The 17,279-nt window shown below is 44.9% G+C and overlaps 1 protein-coding gene across 2 annotated transcripts in view; it reads right to left on the bottom strand.

Moving 5' to 3' along the window:
• Window positions 1-683: 683 nt before the first annotated feature.
• The window catches only part of FAM117A (family with sequence similarity 117 member A), a 31,992-nt gene continuing 15,396 nt past the window's right edge, over window positions 684-17,279 (bottom strand). The window contains exons 2-9 of one of the 2 annotated variants that reach the window (XM_084615665.1): window positions 15,581-15,747; window positions 11,125-11,220; window positions 10,382-10,486; window positions 9,865-9,999; window positions 6,799-7,024; window positions 6,262-6,415; window positions 5,041-5,128; window positions 684-4,225 (exon numbers count right to left, since the gene is read on the bottom strand). In XM_084615665.1, the coding sequence (XP_084471791.1) occupies window positions 4,217-4,225; window positions 5,041-5,128; window positions 6,262-6,415; window positions 6,799-7,024; window positions 9,865-9,999; window positions 10,382-10,486; window positions 11,125-11,220; window positions 15,581-15,747 (980 nt within the window). In that variant the 3' untranslated portion in view covers window positions 684-4,216. Of the gene's footprint in view, window positions 5,129-6,261; window positions 6,416-6,798; window positions 7,025-9,864; window positions 10,000-10,381; window positions 10,487-11,124; window positions 11,221-15,580; window positions 15,748-17,279 lie in introns of both variants that reach the window. The other variant, XM_084615664.1, reaches the window with a different exon arrangement.

Genomic DNA, 17,279 nt, shown 5'->3' with positions numbered 1-17,279 from the left:
TCTTCAGACTAAAGCCAGAGGTTTGGGAAATACCAATGCAGAATCTTAATACACCTGTAGAAAGCAGGATGGGGTTGGGGTTGTTCTGCCGAGATTCACCATGAAGATAGATTTTTAGAAACCGTATCAGTGTTGAGATTAGTATTTTGCCATCTTGCACATTCAAACTACTTGATTTGCTGTAATTACCCTTTAGAAACTCCTAATCTGAAGCTGTTCTTACCATCTAGCAAGAATGGTTACCTCCTGCTAGGCTGATTCCCCCCACAGCTGCAAAACCCTTTATTTTTAAACACACAGCCTGCAGCTGAGAACAGGTTTGACTTCCCCACTAGGTCCACCACCTTCACAGGAGTGTGGAAGTGACACAGCCTCTAGCTGACACGTACAGGGTTTGGAAGAGGTTGTACACTGATTGGCAGCATGGTCATGTTGTTTAAAGAGGCACAGTATTTTCCCAAATTTAGAAGCGTCAGAAGTGGCTTCATGAAGTTGAATCCCAATAAAAAGCTTCTATTTAAACATGCTTGTCTGTAACCTAAAGAGTGCAGCACTGTGCTACGATGCAAGAACCAGCAAGTCCAACTGAACTGTGTATGGGCACACTCTAAGATGATAGGGAAGGTATATTTATTACAACTTAATGTTAACAGTGCTACAGAAACTGCTTTGTGATTTTAGAACCCAATTACATCCTTTACATTTGAGTCAGGGCTTTTAGTTACCAGACCCACCCCTCCAATATTAAAGAACACAATGGAGGATTAACTATACTAGTGGGGTTCTGGAGGAGAAAAATATATGGAGGCAGTGAATGCTTTTTAAGTTGTCATAATGCCTCCCTACAACTGGAAAGATCAACCTGGCCTGCAATCTCCAAGCCCCTCCCTCAATGAACTCTGCTAAATTTACCCACGTGATATTTTTCAGAGTAGCAGCCGTGTTAGTCTGTATTCGCAAAAAGAAAAGGAGGACTTGTGGCACCTTAGAGACTAACCAATTTATTAGAGCATAAGCTTTCGTGAGCTACAGCTCACTTCCTCAGATGCATATCGTGGAAACTGCAGCAGGCTTTATATTGCTATATATTGATATTGCAAATTGTAAAAATGATCTTTGTCCACTCAGTTCCAGAAGTCCAGGTTCAGGGACTAATTAGATTGTGAATAAAGAGCTCTTATGTAATTTAGTGTCTCCACATTGTCCATAGACTGGCAACAAAAACAGAAGTTCTATATGAACAACTACAGGTTAGACAAGAAATGAAATATTGCTGATGGAAGCATGGGGTTGTATTTTTCCTCTGGTTATCCAAACTTGCATTACTTAGCCAGGCAGAACCTGCTAGCTCTGGTCTACATACAGCTTCCTGTCATTCAGAATCTTAACTGAATTGGGTATCTTCTGCTTTCTGTGTGCACAAATCCAAACATTTCACCATCATCAACACAGTAACCAGATAGCCCAGAGCCCTCAGAAAGCTTTGGGCATTTTTGTATACAGAACAAGTACACCATGCATCCAGTCCTAACTCTGGCTACAGGAGGAGGGATGATCAGTCTAGCTGGCTGTGGAGTTTATGGCTGAGGAGCATATTGCATGAACCAGGCCAGCTCTAGCTAGAACTAAACACAAGGCCCCATGGTTTTCAATGCTGGCTTCCCCTTTCTATAGTCATTTTTTCCCCTCACTGCTTCTCTCTCCTTTCAGTAGTAATTCTTTATTCAAATAATTCCAGACTTGACTGGAATGCAGACCAGTGAAAGGAGTCCTCCAGCAGGGCACTAGCATCAAGATTTAATTGCACACCGGAGGAGAGGGGTGAAGTATGTCATTCAGTCTGCAGGCAGGGGGTGCAGAGAAATGAATGCCCTAGCCATTTATGAGAAGCTTAGTGTTCCATGAGAAGGCCAGTTTTCCATCTTACTTCCCTGAATCATACAGGAAGCTTGTAATCCGTGCATAGCACATACCAGCAGCCATGACATGTCTCAAACCAGAGCACTGAGTGATGGTGGGGCTTGTTCAGAGCACAGCAACCTCTATTACCCACTCCATTTGGAGTTAAATGATGGATTTACAGATTAACACAGCAAAGAACGCTATTCCTGGGGCAGCACATGTACAGTTGTGTTTCCTGGTGCCTAGTTGCTATCTCTGTTCTCCATACAGTTTAGCCTGGTTGACAACCTTTCCCCCAGAGTCTGCAGTATGGCAGGTGTAGGTCAGAGATTCTGGTGCTGGCAGAACTGCAGGTAGAATGACTTGCCGTGTCAGGAAGAGGTTGTTGGAATTCACGTTTATAAGCAATCAAAAGTTTTTAAGGCTACTTGGCTTGTTACTTAAAGAATCTTCCCATCTCTCTCCCTGCCAAAAACACAAACTCATGACAGTGGTGCTTCATCAGAAGGTGGCAACAGCTGGAGAGCTGGGAGCAGTTTGGAACTCCTCTTGGTAGCAGAGCGTTCCCCCACTGCAAGATCAAATTCTGATTTAAGAACAGCTGAACAGAGGGACTCAAGGTTTCCAAATAAAAATAAAAGGTGGAACCTTGTTCATTGCACTTTCCCCTAATAAATCTGACATGTTCTGAGCTGAGGCCTGCAGCTTTCCCCGGTTCTGCATACCCAGCTCACTGGGTGAATGGTTACCTGGCCTAGTGAGGTTCCTCTCACATTTTCAATAAGCCTTTGCTACCAACAGCTGCAGAGCTCCCCCAGTGCAGCACTAAAATGCTATGACCAACATCAGGGAGTTAAAGCAAAGGAGATTGTTTTGCAGTTCATGCAGTAGGATGAAGCAGAGTTTATGTACGTAGGCGTTTTCCTCCAAGCCGGCTGCATTTCCTCTCCACAGCCTAATTTAGAAGCTGTATTCATACTGCTAAGATGAGCGCACATCTTTAATACATTACAGAGAAGCAATTTTAACACTAGCTGCTGTTTAGCATTACTGAACTTATGTGGCTACAGTTTAGAAAGTTATTCCTAAGCCTAAAAACAGGACAAGGGCCACCTGACATATAGCACACTAGCCAGTCTCTTGTGCAGCATGTGCTCTGGAGCTATTGCATGTCTAGCAGATAGTAGCAAATAGCACTGAACCCCTCCCTTTGCTGTGTACCAGCAATGGGCTGGCAGGCACACATTCTAAGCTGAAGGTACCGTGTCAACAGCTAGAGGCCATTGCAGCAGAAAATGCAGTCTATCCAGCCTGTTTGTCGTTTCAGCGGCCATCGATTGAACTACCCAAAGATTCCAGTTTAGACTAAATACACTCAAACCCCAAAGAAAGAAAAGGAGCTTTGGATGCCTGTAATTTTTTTTTTTTTTTTACTGGCAACACCAAGATCTGCAAAAAAACTCTGAACACAAGACAAGAAAAACTCCAAGGCTAACATTCCTCCTTTAAGCTTTGCAATACATACATAAAATACAAACTTCAAACAGCTGCAAAAATAGTGTCTTTGGAAGAAAATAGAGTTTCTACATCAGATACAAGAAAATAGGGTTCAGTACAGCCCAGAGCCTTAGCAACAGAACACAAATCAAATACTTTCATTTTCAAGAGGCATTACAATCAGAATTCCTCATGTTATAGTTTCACCTTATAAGGCTTTGTGCTGGGATAAGCATCTCTGGGTCTAGCAGGATCTCAGACTCCAGCCCAGTTAGGATGATCTTATGTCTGTGCATAATGTTTTTCTGCAGTGAGACAAAATGGTTCTGATCCCCAACTCCACCTCTGCACACGCAAACGATACCAGAACCAGTCAGGATGTCCACGGCATTTGGTTGGAAAGCAGCATGTAACATCTCTACTAGCAGCAACCTTCCACAAGTCCATGGAAACCTTTTGTATGCTGCTTGGACTCAGATTTCCATCTTCTTCCCCTGACAAAAGGCTGTGGGGGTCTGAGAGGCCCTCCACTACCTACCAAGCCATGCAGACAGTTCCACATCTCTACTTATTCATCCTCTGTCGTGTAAGATGCTTCCCAGAGTACAGGTCCTCTGCAAACAGAGGTTCCCAAAGGTGCACTGGCAGGTATCTGATCTGCATTCTCTATCTTTGTACAGCAAGGCATTCCAAGAGGCTCCTGAAAGCTCTAGGTGGCTATTTCAAAGGGTTCAGATATCCAGTAGTGGAGCTGTCTACAGTTCACTTCCAAGCCCCTCACGTCTTTCTCTTCTGTATTTTGGGTGCTTTAAGTGGCTCAAGCTGCCTTTGATAGAGAGCAAATGCATTGTCAAATTCTGCCCAAGACATTCAGGTAGCTGGAATCAGCTAAGCCAGGTTCTACCAGCTTCTCCAGGAGGCAGCCAAGCTACTGGCCTCCCTCCCCCTGGGTGCAGGAAGTCCATATGACAACTGTGGGGATGAGAAGTGCTAGGAATCTCCCATGTCCCCTGAATACCTGCAGCAAGGAATTTCATTTAAAGAGCCAGGTAGCTTGCATTTCCATGCTGCTCACCAGCAGCAGAGTCCCAGCTGCTCTTTGACAGCAAAACAATCATACAGGAAAAAAAATGACATTTCAACACAGGAGAAGAAAGTGCTTTAAGTACTGGGGGGGCTCGAAGAAAGGAACCACTCCAGCAGCAGAGAGTCCTGTGGCACATTGTACTTAACAGTTTTCACCATCGCTCTGGAGGAAACTTGCTGTGGTTTTCAGTCCCAGGGCTGCCCATCTAACCCTCAAGTCCCAACTTCAAGGCACCACAGGCTGTTTAAGATGCACCGAAGAACCACAGATGCTTTGCTGTGCCAGGTCTCCCAAAGGCCTCAGACCACAAGAGAGCTATGAAAGAGGACACTCTCTTCTGTCTGGGTGCGCTTCCAGTGTTCAAAGTTCAGTGGAGGTGATTTAGAGACCTCGCTAAAGCCATCTGCTGCGGAGTCTTTCCGCGACCCAAGGAATGGGCCTGGGGCAGTGGACTGGCAGGAGGTGAACGTGCCTGATGGCACGGGGCTGGGGGTAGTAGGGAAGCTTCTGAACAGGAAACCCATATTTGGAAAGAGAGGCTTTACCAGACTGACCGGACAAAAGGCAGAGCCAGTTGGGTTGAAGTGGACTTTGTTCTTATCGGGACAGGAGGGCAGAAAATTCTGATCAGGGCTGGGGGATCTGAAGGAGGGAGAGAAACAAAAGGAAATGGGTTAGGAATGGAGCCCTCAGAGAGCATACAGCTGTTCAAGCAATTGCAGCTTTGATAGTATACGCTTGTTGTGTGGAGGGCATAGACTGCCTACTGTCTTAACCCTTTGCAAGCTGGCCATTTTCCAGGCAGGGAGTAGTCTGTTAGTTCTTTCAGAAACACAAAGGAAGCACTTGGCCAGCAACGAGTGAGGGCTCTGAGCAGCTGGGCAGACCAAGACTCTAGGGACAGGTCTACACTATAAATGTACATTGGTATAACTATACTGCTCAGGGGTGTGAAATCCACACTCCTGACCAACACACTTATACTGACCTAACCCCTGGAGTAGACAGCGCTACCTCAAAGGGCTCTCCCATTGACATAGTTAATCCACCTCCACAAGAGGCAGTAGCTATGACGACAGGAGAAGCTCTCTGTGTAGTAGCATCTTCACTGAAGCGCTACAGTGGTACACCGTTTTAAGTGTAGACCTGCCTGGAGATGGAAGGAGACGCAAGTCACCCTTGATAACGGTAGGATCCCTCATTGACCTCTTCTTGCTTGCCCTCCCTACAGTTCTCAACTCAACCATTGGGCTGGAGACCAGTAGAAGGGAAACAGGCTGACTGGAAGCAAACAAAGGGAACTGTGGGTGGTTATGGGAGCCAACAAGCAGGCTGAGCAGGAAGGGTGGCCAGTAGCACAGGCAAGGTCAACAGCCCCATCCTGCTGAGGGTTGGGGAAAGCAGAGCTGGTTTATTTGAGGGCCAACCCTTGTGGCCAAGTGGGCATGTTGGTTAGGTAAGCAAAGTGCTTGTGTGTGTGGTGGGAAGGCAGGCGCCACTGGTCATCTACACAGAAGAGTCCTCCAGTGTGTCAGAAGCCCTCTGGTTCATTGCTTCTGCACCCAACAAAGGGGCAGCACATCTAATGTCTGCATACTTCCCAAGAGAAGCTGCTCCCCAATTCCAATCTGTTTTAGAGGTTTATTTCCTTGGAGTCAGGCCAAGGAGGGGGGAGTGACAGTTACGCAGTACAATGTAGGCAAGAGAAACCACATAAGCATTGGCACCATCTCATTTAAACTCTCCCTCAAGACATCATCCCTTCTGATACTTACGACGCCTCTTCAAAGGCCCGGACTTTTTCACATCCCTCAGGAGGCTCCCGTTTAAACATGTAGCTGTGGTTAGGTCGCGGAGACGAGGCAAAGGCCAGGACTGGAGAGGGGCTACCATCCTCTAGCAGGGAAGGAAGACTTTTTTGAGAAGACTCTAGAAGAATTCAACAGAGCCCTTTTAAATCAACACAGGATAAGCTCCCCAAAATCACAGTAGTGTCCAAAAGTCCTGGCATGAGAACTGCATTCAGTTACTAACTTGTATCCTCAGTCAGCCTGGTGCTGAGAATTCTCAAGTGCCTGAGGAAAAAAACCCTGCACAGAAGAGTCCTTGTAACTCCAATTTGTTCCAGCACCTACTCAATGACACCCCGCCCCACACTCCCCGTCTCCTACTTAACTTCTGGGCTCCCACAATCCCAATTCAACACACACTGGAGGTGGAGAGAACTGGGTCGCTGCACCGAAAGGGTTACTGCATTCACATCTCTCTATGCTGGGAGAAGGCCACTGCTGAGCCTAACTATTGCCATTTACCTTTCTCCTTGGGGTCCCGCAGTGGCTCTTCCAGTGTAGAAGAAAGCTCCTCCGTAGCTGCTCTCGCAGGGGTGTGCGGAGAAGATCGGAGAGGCACAGAAGGGGATGGGGAAAGAGAAAGGCTGCTGCAGCTGCTACTGCTGGGTTCCAGAGTCAGCAGCGAAAGATCCTCAGAGCCTCTCTGGGGAGGGGCAGGTGCCCTGTGGCCATCTGGAACATCCAGAATCTAGAGGGAGGAAAGCGTATTGAACAGCAACCCCCAACCTCAGCCCCCTTTCACACAGACAGGTAGAACTTACAAGTGGCATTTAGATCTCCGCTGACTGAAGCAATCCTACTGCTCCAGACCACGTGCTTTGGGATTTATACAGGCAGGGACAGATCATATACCCATCCAGAACACACAGAGGTGCTGAATTACAGAGCCATTTCTCTACTAGCCTTCAGACTAATTCCCTCTCCCTGCCAGTTTAATGCCATGCACCTTAGACAACAATTCAATATTTATGCTGCAGCAATGTCAAGATACTTAGGCAGGCTGGGGGCCTTGCTGGACACTGACAGCCTGGCCCAATACAAAGACACAACCCTTGCGCTGAAGAGTTTATGTAATCTTAGACAAGAGACAAGCAACATACAAATGGGGAGGGACAGGCAACGATGCAGAACTGGTATAGGCACAAATCCTTTAGATTAAAAGCTCTGTCTAGGGACTCTTCTGCATATGCACAAGGAGGCCCTGATTCTGACCGAGACCTTTGGCCACTACCATAATTTAATACGCTTTTTAAAATGATGCAGCATATTCTCAACACTGTAGTTAACTGGCTGATTTCTTAAATATCACAGCAGCAGTGGGTTTGAAGAGGAATGTGGAGCAGGGGGCAGCCTTAAGGCTCAGCTTTGGGTTGGAGTTCCGTACCCAAAGGGCCCAAGGTGGAGAGCTGACAAATGAGCAGCTAATCAAAGCAGTTAAGAGTCTCAGAGAACTTCCTCGGTTGCTTCCTCTAGTTTTAATGACAAGCACAAACCCACAAACAAGTGGTTAGAGCACTGGTTTGGGACTCAACAGACCTTGGTTCAGTTCTCTGCTCTGCCACAGAGTGTGTGACCATGTGAAAGTCACTTAGGGTTGGATTTTAATGTATTTAGGCACCTGACTCCTACTGAAACCAAATGGGAGTTAGGTGCCTAAATCTTTACAAATCTATAATTGCAGAATGATAGATTTCATGATCCCCAGGAAAGGACAGGAGTGAGAGCAGCAGAATAAAGACAATGGACTTACACACACACAAAAGCAGACAAACTGAGGAAACTGGTAGGTAAAGTCCCATGGGAAGAAAATGAAGGGAGAAAGGAGTTCAGTAGAGTTAGCAGTTTCCCAAGGAGACAGTATTAAAGGCACAACTGCAAACTACCCTGATGCAAAGGAAAGACAGGGAGAATAGCAAGTGGCCAATATGGCTCTATCAGGAGCTCTTTCTGAAAATCAAGCAGGAATCCTATATAAAGTGGAAACATGGAGAAATTACTGAGGAGTACAAAAGAATAGCACAAGCATGTATGGGCAAAATCAGAAAAAACTAAGGCACAAAGTGAGTTACACCTACCAAAGGACATGAAAGGCAACAAGAGGAGGTTCTTTAAATACATTAAGGGCAAGAGAAAGATGAAGGAAAGTGTAAATCCTCTACTTAGCAGGAAAGAGCTATTAACTGATGGCATCAAGAAGGCAGAGATATTTAAGGCCTGTTTTCCTTCAGTCTTCACGAAAAAGGTGGCCAGATACTCAACACAATTAACAACAAGGGGGAAAGAACAAGTTAAGATAGAGAATGAACATGTTAAAGAATGTTAAGGTAAGTTAGGTGCATTCAGGTCAACAGATCAATCATGCCAAACCAACCTAATTTCCTTCTTTGACAGGGTTACTGGCCCAGTGGATGAGGGAGAAGCTGTAGACATGATATATCTTAATGTTAGTTGATATAGTCCCACATGACTCTCTCATAAGTGAACTAGGGAAATGTGCTCTAGATGAACTTACTAAAAGATGGGCGCACAACTGATTGAAAGACCAAACTCAAAGAGTAGTTATCAGTGGTTTGCTGTCAAACTGGAAGGGTATATTTAGTGAGGTCTCACAGGGGTCAGTCCTTCATCTGGTACTAAATATTTTCATTAATGACTTCGATAATAAAGTGGAGAGTATGCTTATAAAATCTGCAGGTGACAAACTTGGAAGAGTTGCAAACACTTTGGAGGACAGGCTTAGAATTTAAAATCACCTTGACAAATTGGAGAATTTAACAAGTTGAATTTAACAAGATGAAATTCAACAAAGATAAGTGCAAAATAACTCACTTAGGAAGGAAAAGTCCAATGCACAATTACAAAATAGGGACTTACGGGCTAGGTGGTAGTAATGCTGAAAAACTGGGGGGGCAGCAGGGGAGGGGGTGCTACAGTGGATCACACTGAATACAAGTCAACAATGTGACAGTTGTGAAAAAGGCTAATAATATTCTGGGGTATAGTAACAGGAGTGTCATATATAAGAGGTAATTGTCCTGCTCTGCTCAGCACTGGTGAGGCCTCAGCTGCAGTACGGTGTCCAATTCCGGGTACCATACATTAGGAAAGATGTGGACAAACTGGAGCAAGTCCGGAGGAGAGCAACAAAAATGATCCAAGGTTTAGAAAACCCGATCTATTAGGAAAAGTTAAAAACCTGGGCTTGTTTAGTATTGAGAAAAGAAGACTGGTCCATTGTTCTCCATGTCCACTGAATACAGAACAAGTAGTAAATGGGCTTAATGTCCAGCAAGGGAGACTTAGGTTAGATATTAGGAAAAACATTCTAACTATATGGGTAGTTAAACTCTGGAATAGGCTTCCAAGGAGGCTGTGGAATCTCCATTGTTGGAGGAACAGCTTGGACAAACCCGTCAGGGATGGTGTAGGTTTACTTGGTCCTGCCTTAGTGCAGGGGACTGCACTTTATGACTTTGAGGTCCCTTCCAGCCTGATACTTATGATTCTACCCAAAGGGACATAACTCACCCTGAGAAGCTCCTCATCTCCTTGTTCCTTCACAAAAACCTCCTCCAGCTCCTGGTTTAGTCCTTCCAGGCTCCTATGTAAGCAGGGGCTGAGCCTCAAAACAGGAGATGCAGGAGGGAGTCCAGGAGGGGAGTCCTGTGACAACACAGAGTCAGACTGAGGTGCAGGGGTACACTGCAGCCACACAAACTCATACAGATCTCCCAGCACAGCTGTGTCTATCTCCCACAGCTCTGAATTTTCAGCCAAGATGTTCTAGGAAGCCAGCTGATTGGGGAAAGCCTTGATAGGAAAGTGTGTATATTAAACCCATTGCCTGCAGTCCAAAGCCTTTGGGGGTACATGGGGAAGGTTTTGTTTTGTTTTTTAAACCACACTGGATATTAGAATTTAAACAAAACTAAGAATCACTTAGAAACTGGATTTGTAATCTGGCAGCAGAACTGGACTGTGCTCCCCAGCCTCATTAGGGTACACTGCAAAACAGATGGGGAAGAAGAGGAAACATGAAACATACCCTGACTGATCCAAGGACAGCATGGTCCCCCTGGAGTGGGGAGCTCCGGTCCTTCTCCTTGCCACTTAGCTTAGTTCGCTGGAGCTGCTGCTTCAGTTTAGCAATCTAGCAAACAAATTCAGCGTATATAGAACTGGACAAGGAAACAGGGCTTACAACCAAAATTCACCATCCCCTCCCCATTGTTTCCCCCACAGGCAGTTACAAGACAGAAGGACACATTCAGTCAAGCTAGAACAAACCTTGGACATTTCTCAGAGGGTGGGGAGGAAGTTATTCCAAAGGTTTAATAGTGAACTCCCCTATTTTACAAAGGTGTAGACAGCTTTCCCTTTCCAGAAGTCCTGGAGTATTAGTCTTTCATTTACAGCATCAGCTTTGAACCAGGACTCAATGGAGCTCACCCCAAGGGTTGGTGTTATGGGCATGGCCCCTCTGCAAGTGATGCACTAAGCTATAGTCAACCCCCTTACAAGGGAAGCTGGCTAGAGGAGGGACTTGCAGTTTATCAAATAGAGGGTGGGTGGGGTGGGAAGAGCATGCTGACCTGCCGTGTAAGATTTATGGACACAATTAGAATATTGACTTAGGCCATGCAGCCCTCAAACTAAGGGCTAACGAGTGCACATGGGAGTTTAATATCTCAGCTTCAGTTACACTCTTTCCCCACTTTATGGGCAAGGTATGGTCCATAAGGAGTAAGACTTGTATGGATTGCTAAGTTGTAGAAGGGGTCTGTTTACCTCTCTGCGGTGATCCATGCTACCCCAAGATGCAGAACGCTTGTGAGTACTGGCACCAGCCTTCCCGACTTCCACTTCATGCCAGGATGTTGGCGTCTGAAGGGAAGAGAGATTATTTAGGCCTGCACCCACCAACTTTATCGTCTTCTAGGCAGGGGACAAGGCCTCCTAGGAAGAAAAGTGAACAAGTCCTGTGCATTCACACTTATATTTCAGTCTTTCCTTCAGCTCTGGATTAAGAGTTTCGGGTCACAGTGCTATGCACAGTAAAACAGATCAGAAAATCGTTGCATGTTAATACTCTGAGATCAAGCAATGTTTGTTTGAACTTGTGGTTCTTTGAATCTACTTCTTCCTGTACTGGGATAGGCAAGGAGAGAACCACTCAAGACACTGGCTTTATCTTTTTGTCAGCTGCTCAGATATCCGTGATGAATAATATTGCTATGCATACCCTGAGAAAAAAGCAGGCGTGTACAAATGACATTTCCTGCCTCCCACATGTACCCAGTCAGATCTGGTGACAGGAGCGATGTATGTATTTTCCTTTTCACTCATGTTAGCCTAGCAGTTAGCACCGCTCAGAGCAAATTGTTATGTTCTGATTGCTAGGCCAGATTTCTCTTCCCCATTACACCTGTCCAGCCTCAATAATGATTGTGTGGAAGTTCGTACGTGTAACCAAAAGCAGAAGTTGGCTACCAGAGTCTTGTATTGGTTCTGATGCATGAGCAATGCAAGAATCTGGCTTGACTCGGATCCCATTTGAGTCTGCAGGACTGACCGGAAACTGAGCAAATTTGAACTTGTCGGGGAAACAGGACCTCAGCACCATTTTACAGAACTGGTTTTCAAGAGACAACTCTATTTCAATCATCAAAAGAAATGGTCTGCCAAACTCTGGCTAGGTGAAGCGTGTGAATTTCCTTGCACTGGAAGTACAGTGAACTTAAATTCTCATGGATGAGATATTAGGATCAGAAACGAGTCCCAAGGTACCTCACTTTCAAATACATCCCCACCACCACATTTTTAAACTCACCATAAACCACTCATCCCAAGTCATTCCCCTCCCTGCCATTTCTGTGGGAGGGATTGATAATTTCCTCCTCAGCCCTCCCTGGACAAGCTGCCAGAAGGTGCAAAGGCCTGAGAACAGTTCCTCTCCAAGCAATGCAACTGACCTCCCTGGAGAGGTCATTGCAAAAACAGCAGCTGTTAAAAACAGCCCTGTTGAGTCACTACGGCTACAGAATCCTCTCTGCAGAAAGTTGCTTAAAAGGTTACAGTCCAAGCCAGAGGAACAAGACAAGCTATCCAGAAAGGTACAAGGTTTCTGCTGACAGATTAAGCTTTATAGCTGGATACAGTTGATTTACAGGTACTGCTCCAGCTTTCACTGAATAGCGGAGGCTGAACTGGACTCCTTAGGACCCATACCACTGGTAGTTTAGCATGTTGCTTTTCCACCAACAAACTTTTGATTTTACACAGGGGTTCCTCTTTGGGATTGCAGCAGCAGCCTGATGTGGCATGCAGATCGGAAGGGTGGTCACTAGACCAAAAACTTACGTGAAGTCCTCTTGTACTGGCAGATTGGATCCAGTGGCCCACTTCAAATAAGCAAAGAATTCTGTTTCCTGCAACACCTGAAATTTGTTGCTACTTAGTGGTTTCCATGAAACAAACTCGGGTCTGCCAGATCAAAGACTGAATGGGCATGGGACTGACCCAACTCCACATTCGCCACCCAGGTCAGAGCAGCAGGGACACTGATGGGTGACAGGAGCTGCTACTGCTCTGGGGTTAAAGTAATTCAGCCTCTTAAAAAGCTGGACACCTCATGTACTTATGAACCAAAGCTAAGAAGGATATTCAAGACAATTTAGTCCAAGTTGTCTGTAAAATGCTATTCGACCCTCATAGTAGGTGTGGGGGTGTTCTAGTCCAAAGCTGCATTTGGTCCCCTTTTTCTTCCAGTCACTGGACTACCCTCAGGATCCGTCACCACTTGAGTGGGCTCCAGATATCTACACTGGGCTCTGCACTCCAAGGGCTAGAGAACCTTAACACCAGAGCACTTAGCACTGCTTAAAAGCTCACGTCAGAGCCTAAAAAGGAAGAAAGAACCCTGCAGGAGTGAGAACGTCTGAAGACTGAGCATGCATGTGCCTCCTACCTCTCTAGGGCCAAGTCTATCAGCAGAGAAGGAAATTACAGAACCTGTTGTACTAACTGTGGCAAAAACCACTTCCCCTCACAGTGAGAAGGGACAAAATGCTTTGTGCAGCAAGAAAGATGAAACCACAAGCTCCAATCATGTAGATTGCTGCCATCCTCGCCCCCACACTCAGCACCTGCAGCTGCATCTCACTTAACCACCTTAAGCTAGCAGATCTACAGAGTTTTTCAAAACAGCTGATCAGTAGCTATTTAAAGAAAGGTATAAACATGCACTGGCCACCAGAAGTTCCAGAGAGCCTGTTTCATTGTGCCTGAAGATACTGAAAAATTCAGTCTGTCAAACTGCAGAACAGCAACACAGATGATCCTGCATCTCAGTAAAAGTTAGACTGGGATGACAGGTGGAAGAACATGATATGGATAAGGCACAGGACTGGCAGCTACGAAGCTTGGGCTCTATTCTCAGCTCTGCCACAAGTTTAGTGTGTGACCTAGGCAAGTCACAACCTATGTGTCTCAGTTTCCAGGGATGGCATGGTATTTACCAGAGGTGTTTTTTAGCAGGTAAAATCATGGTTTTTACCACCCTAGGAAAAACAAGTTAGTCCCTGTTTAAGGCATTTTCTACTTTAAAAACAGATTCATTAATTCACACCACATTACATTTAGTTTTAGTTATATATTCAAATTGTGGCTACATAGGGCAGTAGATTAATTTAGAGCTGTACAAAAGTAAAATTGCAGTGGGCATATTACTAATGTATGTAATTATAATACTGAACACTGGAATGCCTATACATTTTGGTTCAGTAATTTCTCAAGGAAGTTCTACAGGTCGTGACTCATTTCAGTTTTCAATATTGTATAAACAAAAGTTGAAAACATTCGATTATATGAAAACAGTAATGCAGAGTGGTAGGCTTGAAGTATTAAGCAATCAGGTGCACAGAGAGTTGCAGCCTAGCAGTCCAGGTCCATTTGGCCATGTCACATTCTGTAGCAGACAATCAACTCTGATGCACTGGAGAGACTGAGCCTATTCCTATTGCAGTTTTGAATGGATGTATCCCAAATTTGAAGAGATTCATTCTATCCTTGCTGATCTTGCTGGATACTGATGCAATTCTTTTCCCCAGTTTAAATCAGGCTTCAGCCAATATTTTACCAGTGCCCTGGCCTAAACTAGTTTTCCCCAGGGAATTGCTAACCCTGTCAGTTTCCCCATCTACAAATAGTGGTGATAATTACTTATTTCACAGATGTGCTGGGAGGCATCCTTTACTCTTGTTTGCAAAGAGTCAGATGGAAGGTACTGTTACCTCATTGGCATAACTTGCTTTAGGCACCACACTGGTTAAATCCACATTGAAAGTAAGGGTCAAATGAACATATCAGCATTTAACATACTGTGGAGAAGACTGGCCAGAAAGCAGATCAAATGCCTAAAAAATTAACCTTTTAGTTGCAGATCCTAAACACTAGGGTTACATTTCCTTACTGGTGCCAATATGCTTTAAGAGACTATCTCCCACCCCAAAGGTACAAGGCAAAGGAATTCCTTCCCTTTCTGTTCAGAATGCACTCCAACCCCTGAACTGCTTGTTGCAGCAGAGACCAGAACAGACAAGAATATATTTAAACAGGACAACGGAACTTGGAAACCAATTGAGAATTTCCTGCAAACAGCCCAGTAAGTAATAAACTGCTGGAGAACGAACACTCCATTAACAGTTTTAATGTGCTAAATAAATGGCTGGTTAAGTGAAGAGATGCTCTTATCCTTCTAAATTCTTCCACATCTCCACATGCAGAACCAGTATCTGTTGCCATATAGTAATATTTACGGGTTGCTAAGAGTTCCTCAAAGTCTGGAGCCTTTCCATGCTACAGCAGAGTGTTGTATGGCTCGCACTGAGCAAGTCCTCTGTGGGAGCACCCTTGACTTCTTGCTGTGGCACAGAGCCCATGAGTGTTATATAAGGATTTGGCCCAGAGCTGCAAGCCACCAAAAAAAAAACACCCCTAACACTGAGCCAGTATTGAAGCAAAGCACCAGAGGCCATCTGCCTCCAACCAAGGCCAAGAGAATTCTAACTCCACACCAAACCAGAGTGAACTGAGGCTAAGTAGTAGGAGGGGAAGGTCTTCCTAGAAAGTTGCAGCGGAACAGAAGAAAGCTTGATGCCTTCTTTAACAATCAGTTTATGCAGCCCCAGTCCAGCATTCTGTAACCCTCCCCATACCTCAGACCTTGCAAAGGTACCTTCCATACCTGGGTAGCTTTGTCATTCATGCATGAAGCAAAAGCTCCATCAGCATCCCGTGGCCACTGTCCTAGGAGGTACGATCCAAGGATGGTATCTAGCGAAGAGGTGCGCCTCACTCTGGGCGCTCTGGTCCGGCATGTCTTTTCAACAGCAGTAGCACATGGAACACTAGCTAGAAGGAAAAAGCAGAAAAATATTAAGTCTCTGCCCATAACTAACACTTAGTGCTTTAAATGTCTTCCATTTGATACAGTGCAACCAAGTGAAAAGCCGTTTCAGGGATGATGAGAGCAACCAGAATGACAGACAGGGATAGAGAAATTAGTTCAGTTACTGGAAGCAACAAGAGAAGTCCTATTATTCCTAATTAATCCACTGCACTCACGCCATTATAGTAGCAGAAGCTTGTATGCTCTCACTTGCCATCTCCCAGCCTGAATCTAGACAACAATGAAAGTCTTGTTACTCATGATCAACTGTCAGAAGTCACCATGATTGTTGGTTAGTTGGGTCAGGGAAGGGAAATCTGCTTAAATGCCCCCACTACAGAGATCTATGCTAATGTTTATCAAAGTAAGATTCTTTTCTTATTTAGTGCAGGAACTTTTATTTCAGTGCTGAAGTAGCTGCTTGACACTGTTGATCAGAAATTCCAATCTAACTTAAGAATTGAAGGTAGTCACAGCTCAATGGCATACTGAAATATTTGGCACATCTACAATATTTTTGCATTAATGCTGTACTGTGCAAACATCTATTAAGCCCTCATGGCAATGTTGCCTAGTGGCCCAAAGTACACTACTGAGTCAGAAAACCTAGCTTCTAATCTAAAACAATGACACTGCATGCAAGCTGGAGCCTGTGTGCCTCATTTTCCTTATCTGTAACAAAAGAAAAATTTACTTGAGGCACTTCGGGATCCTCCAATGAAAGGTGCTATGCAAGCGTTAAGTGAGGTGAGTAAATACATATCCCCATTTTACAGAGTAAATATGAAGCAGAAGGGTAAGTGACTTGGTCAGTGTCACAGCCAGAACTAAAATTCAGAAGAGTCCTGGCTCTCTGTTTCATGCTCAGTCCACTGGATGACTATGTTGCCTATTCAGAGAGCAATATTTTCACAACTGCAGCTTTATGACAAACAGAAAAGCTTCTGTAAACACCACCAGTGTAAGTTCCCATGTCAGTAACTGTGTGCACAGACGTGCTTCCATTTCATGCCAACAGCTAAGAGTACAGAATGCCAAACTTCTCTCTTGGCAGACACACTGAAAGAGGGAAGATGTTACATACAACCTCACCCCCCAGCATATTACATTCCTAGTCAGCTCTAAAGTAGGTGTGCACTCCATGTGTGGCCTGACAGAACAGTGTAGTCCCCTTCTCCCTGGAACTGCAGTGCAGGGACAGAGAACAGCAGGGTTTTTATTACTGATGAAGTCAAATGAGCATTTTCTATTCTATAAAGAAACATGCAAGCTGAAGCCAACACTAGGGATTGTTTGCATTTAGTTTGATTAAAGATGTAAATTAATATGCAAATTAGAATCAGCGCATTGGCCTCTTGGCAAAGAGTCAATGAGGCCTTGGACAGCCCTGGTTCAGGTGTTTTATATATACCCCCCAAATTCAGAGCCCAGTGGGTAAAAACAATTTAGCACTTAGTTTTAAAGTGTAAATTAAGCCTGTATTCCAGTATTAATA

Source organism: Lepidochelys olivacea (genome assembly GCF_965140295.1).
Source record: "Lepidochelys olivacea isolate rLepOli2 genome assembly, chromosome: 27".
NCBI classification, from domain to species: Eukaryota; Metazoa; Chordata; order Testudines; family Cheloniidae; genus Lepidochelys; species Lepidochelys olivacea.
The sequence above is the reverse complement of the archived record's forward strand: the minus strand, read 5'-3'. Positions and strand labels throughout refer to the sequence as shown.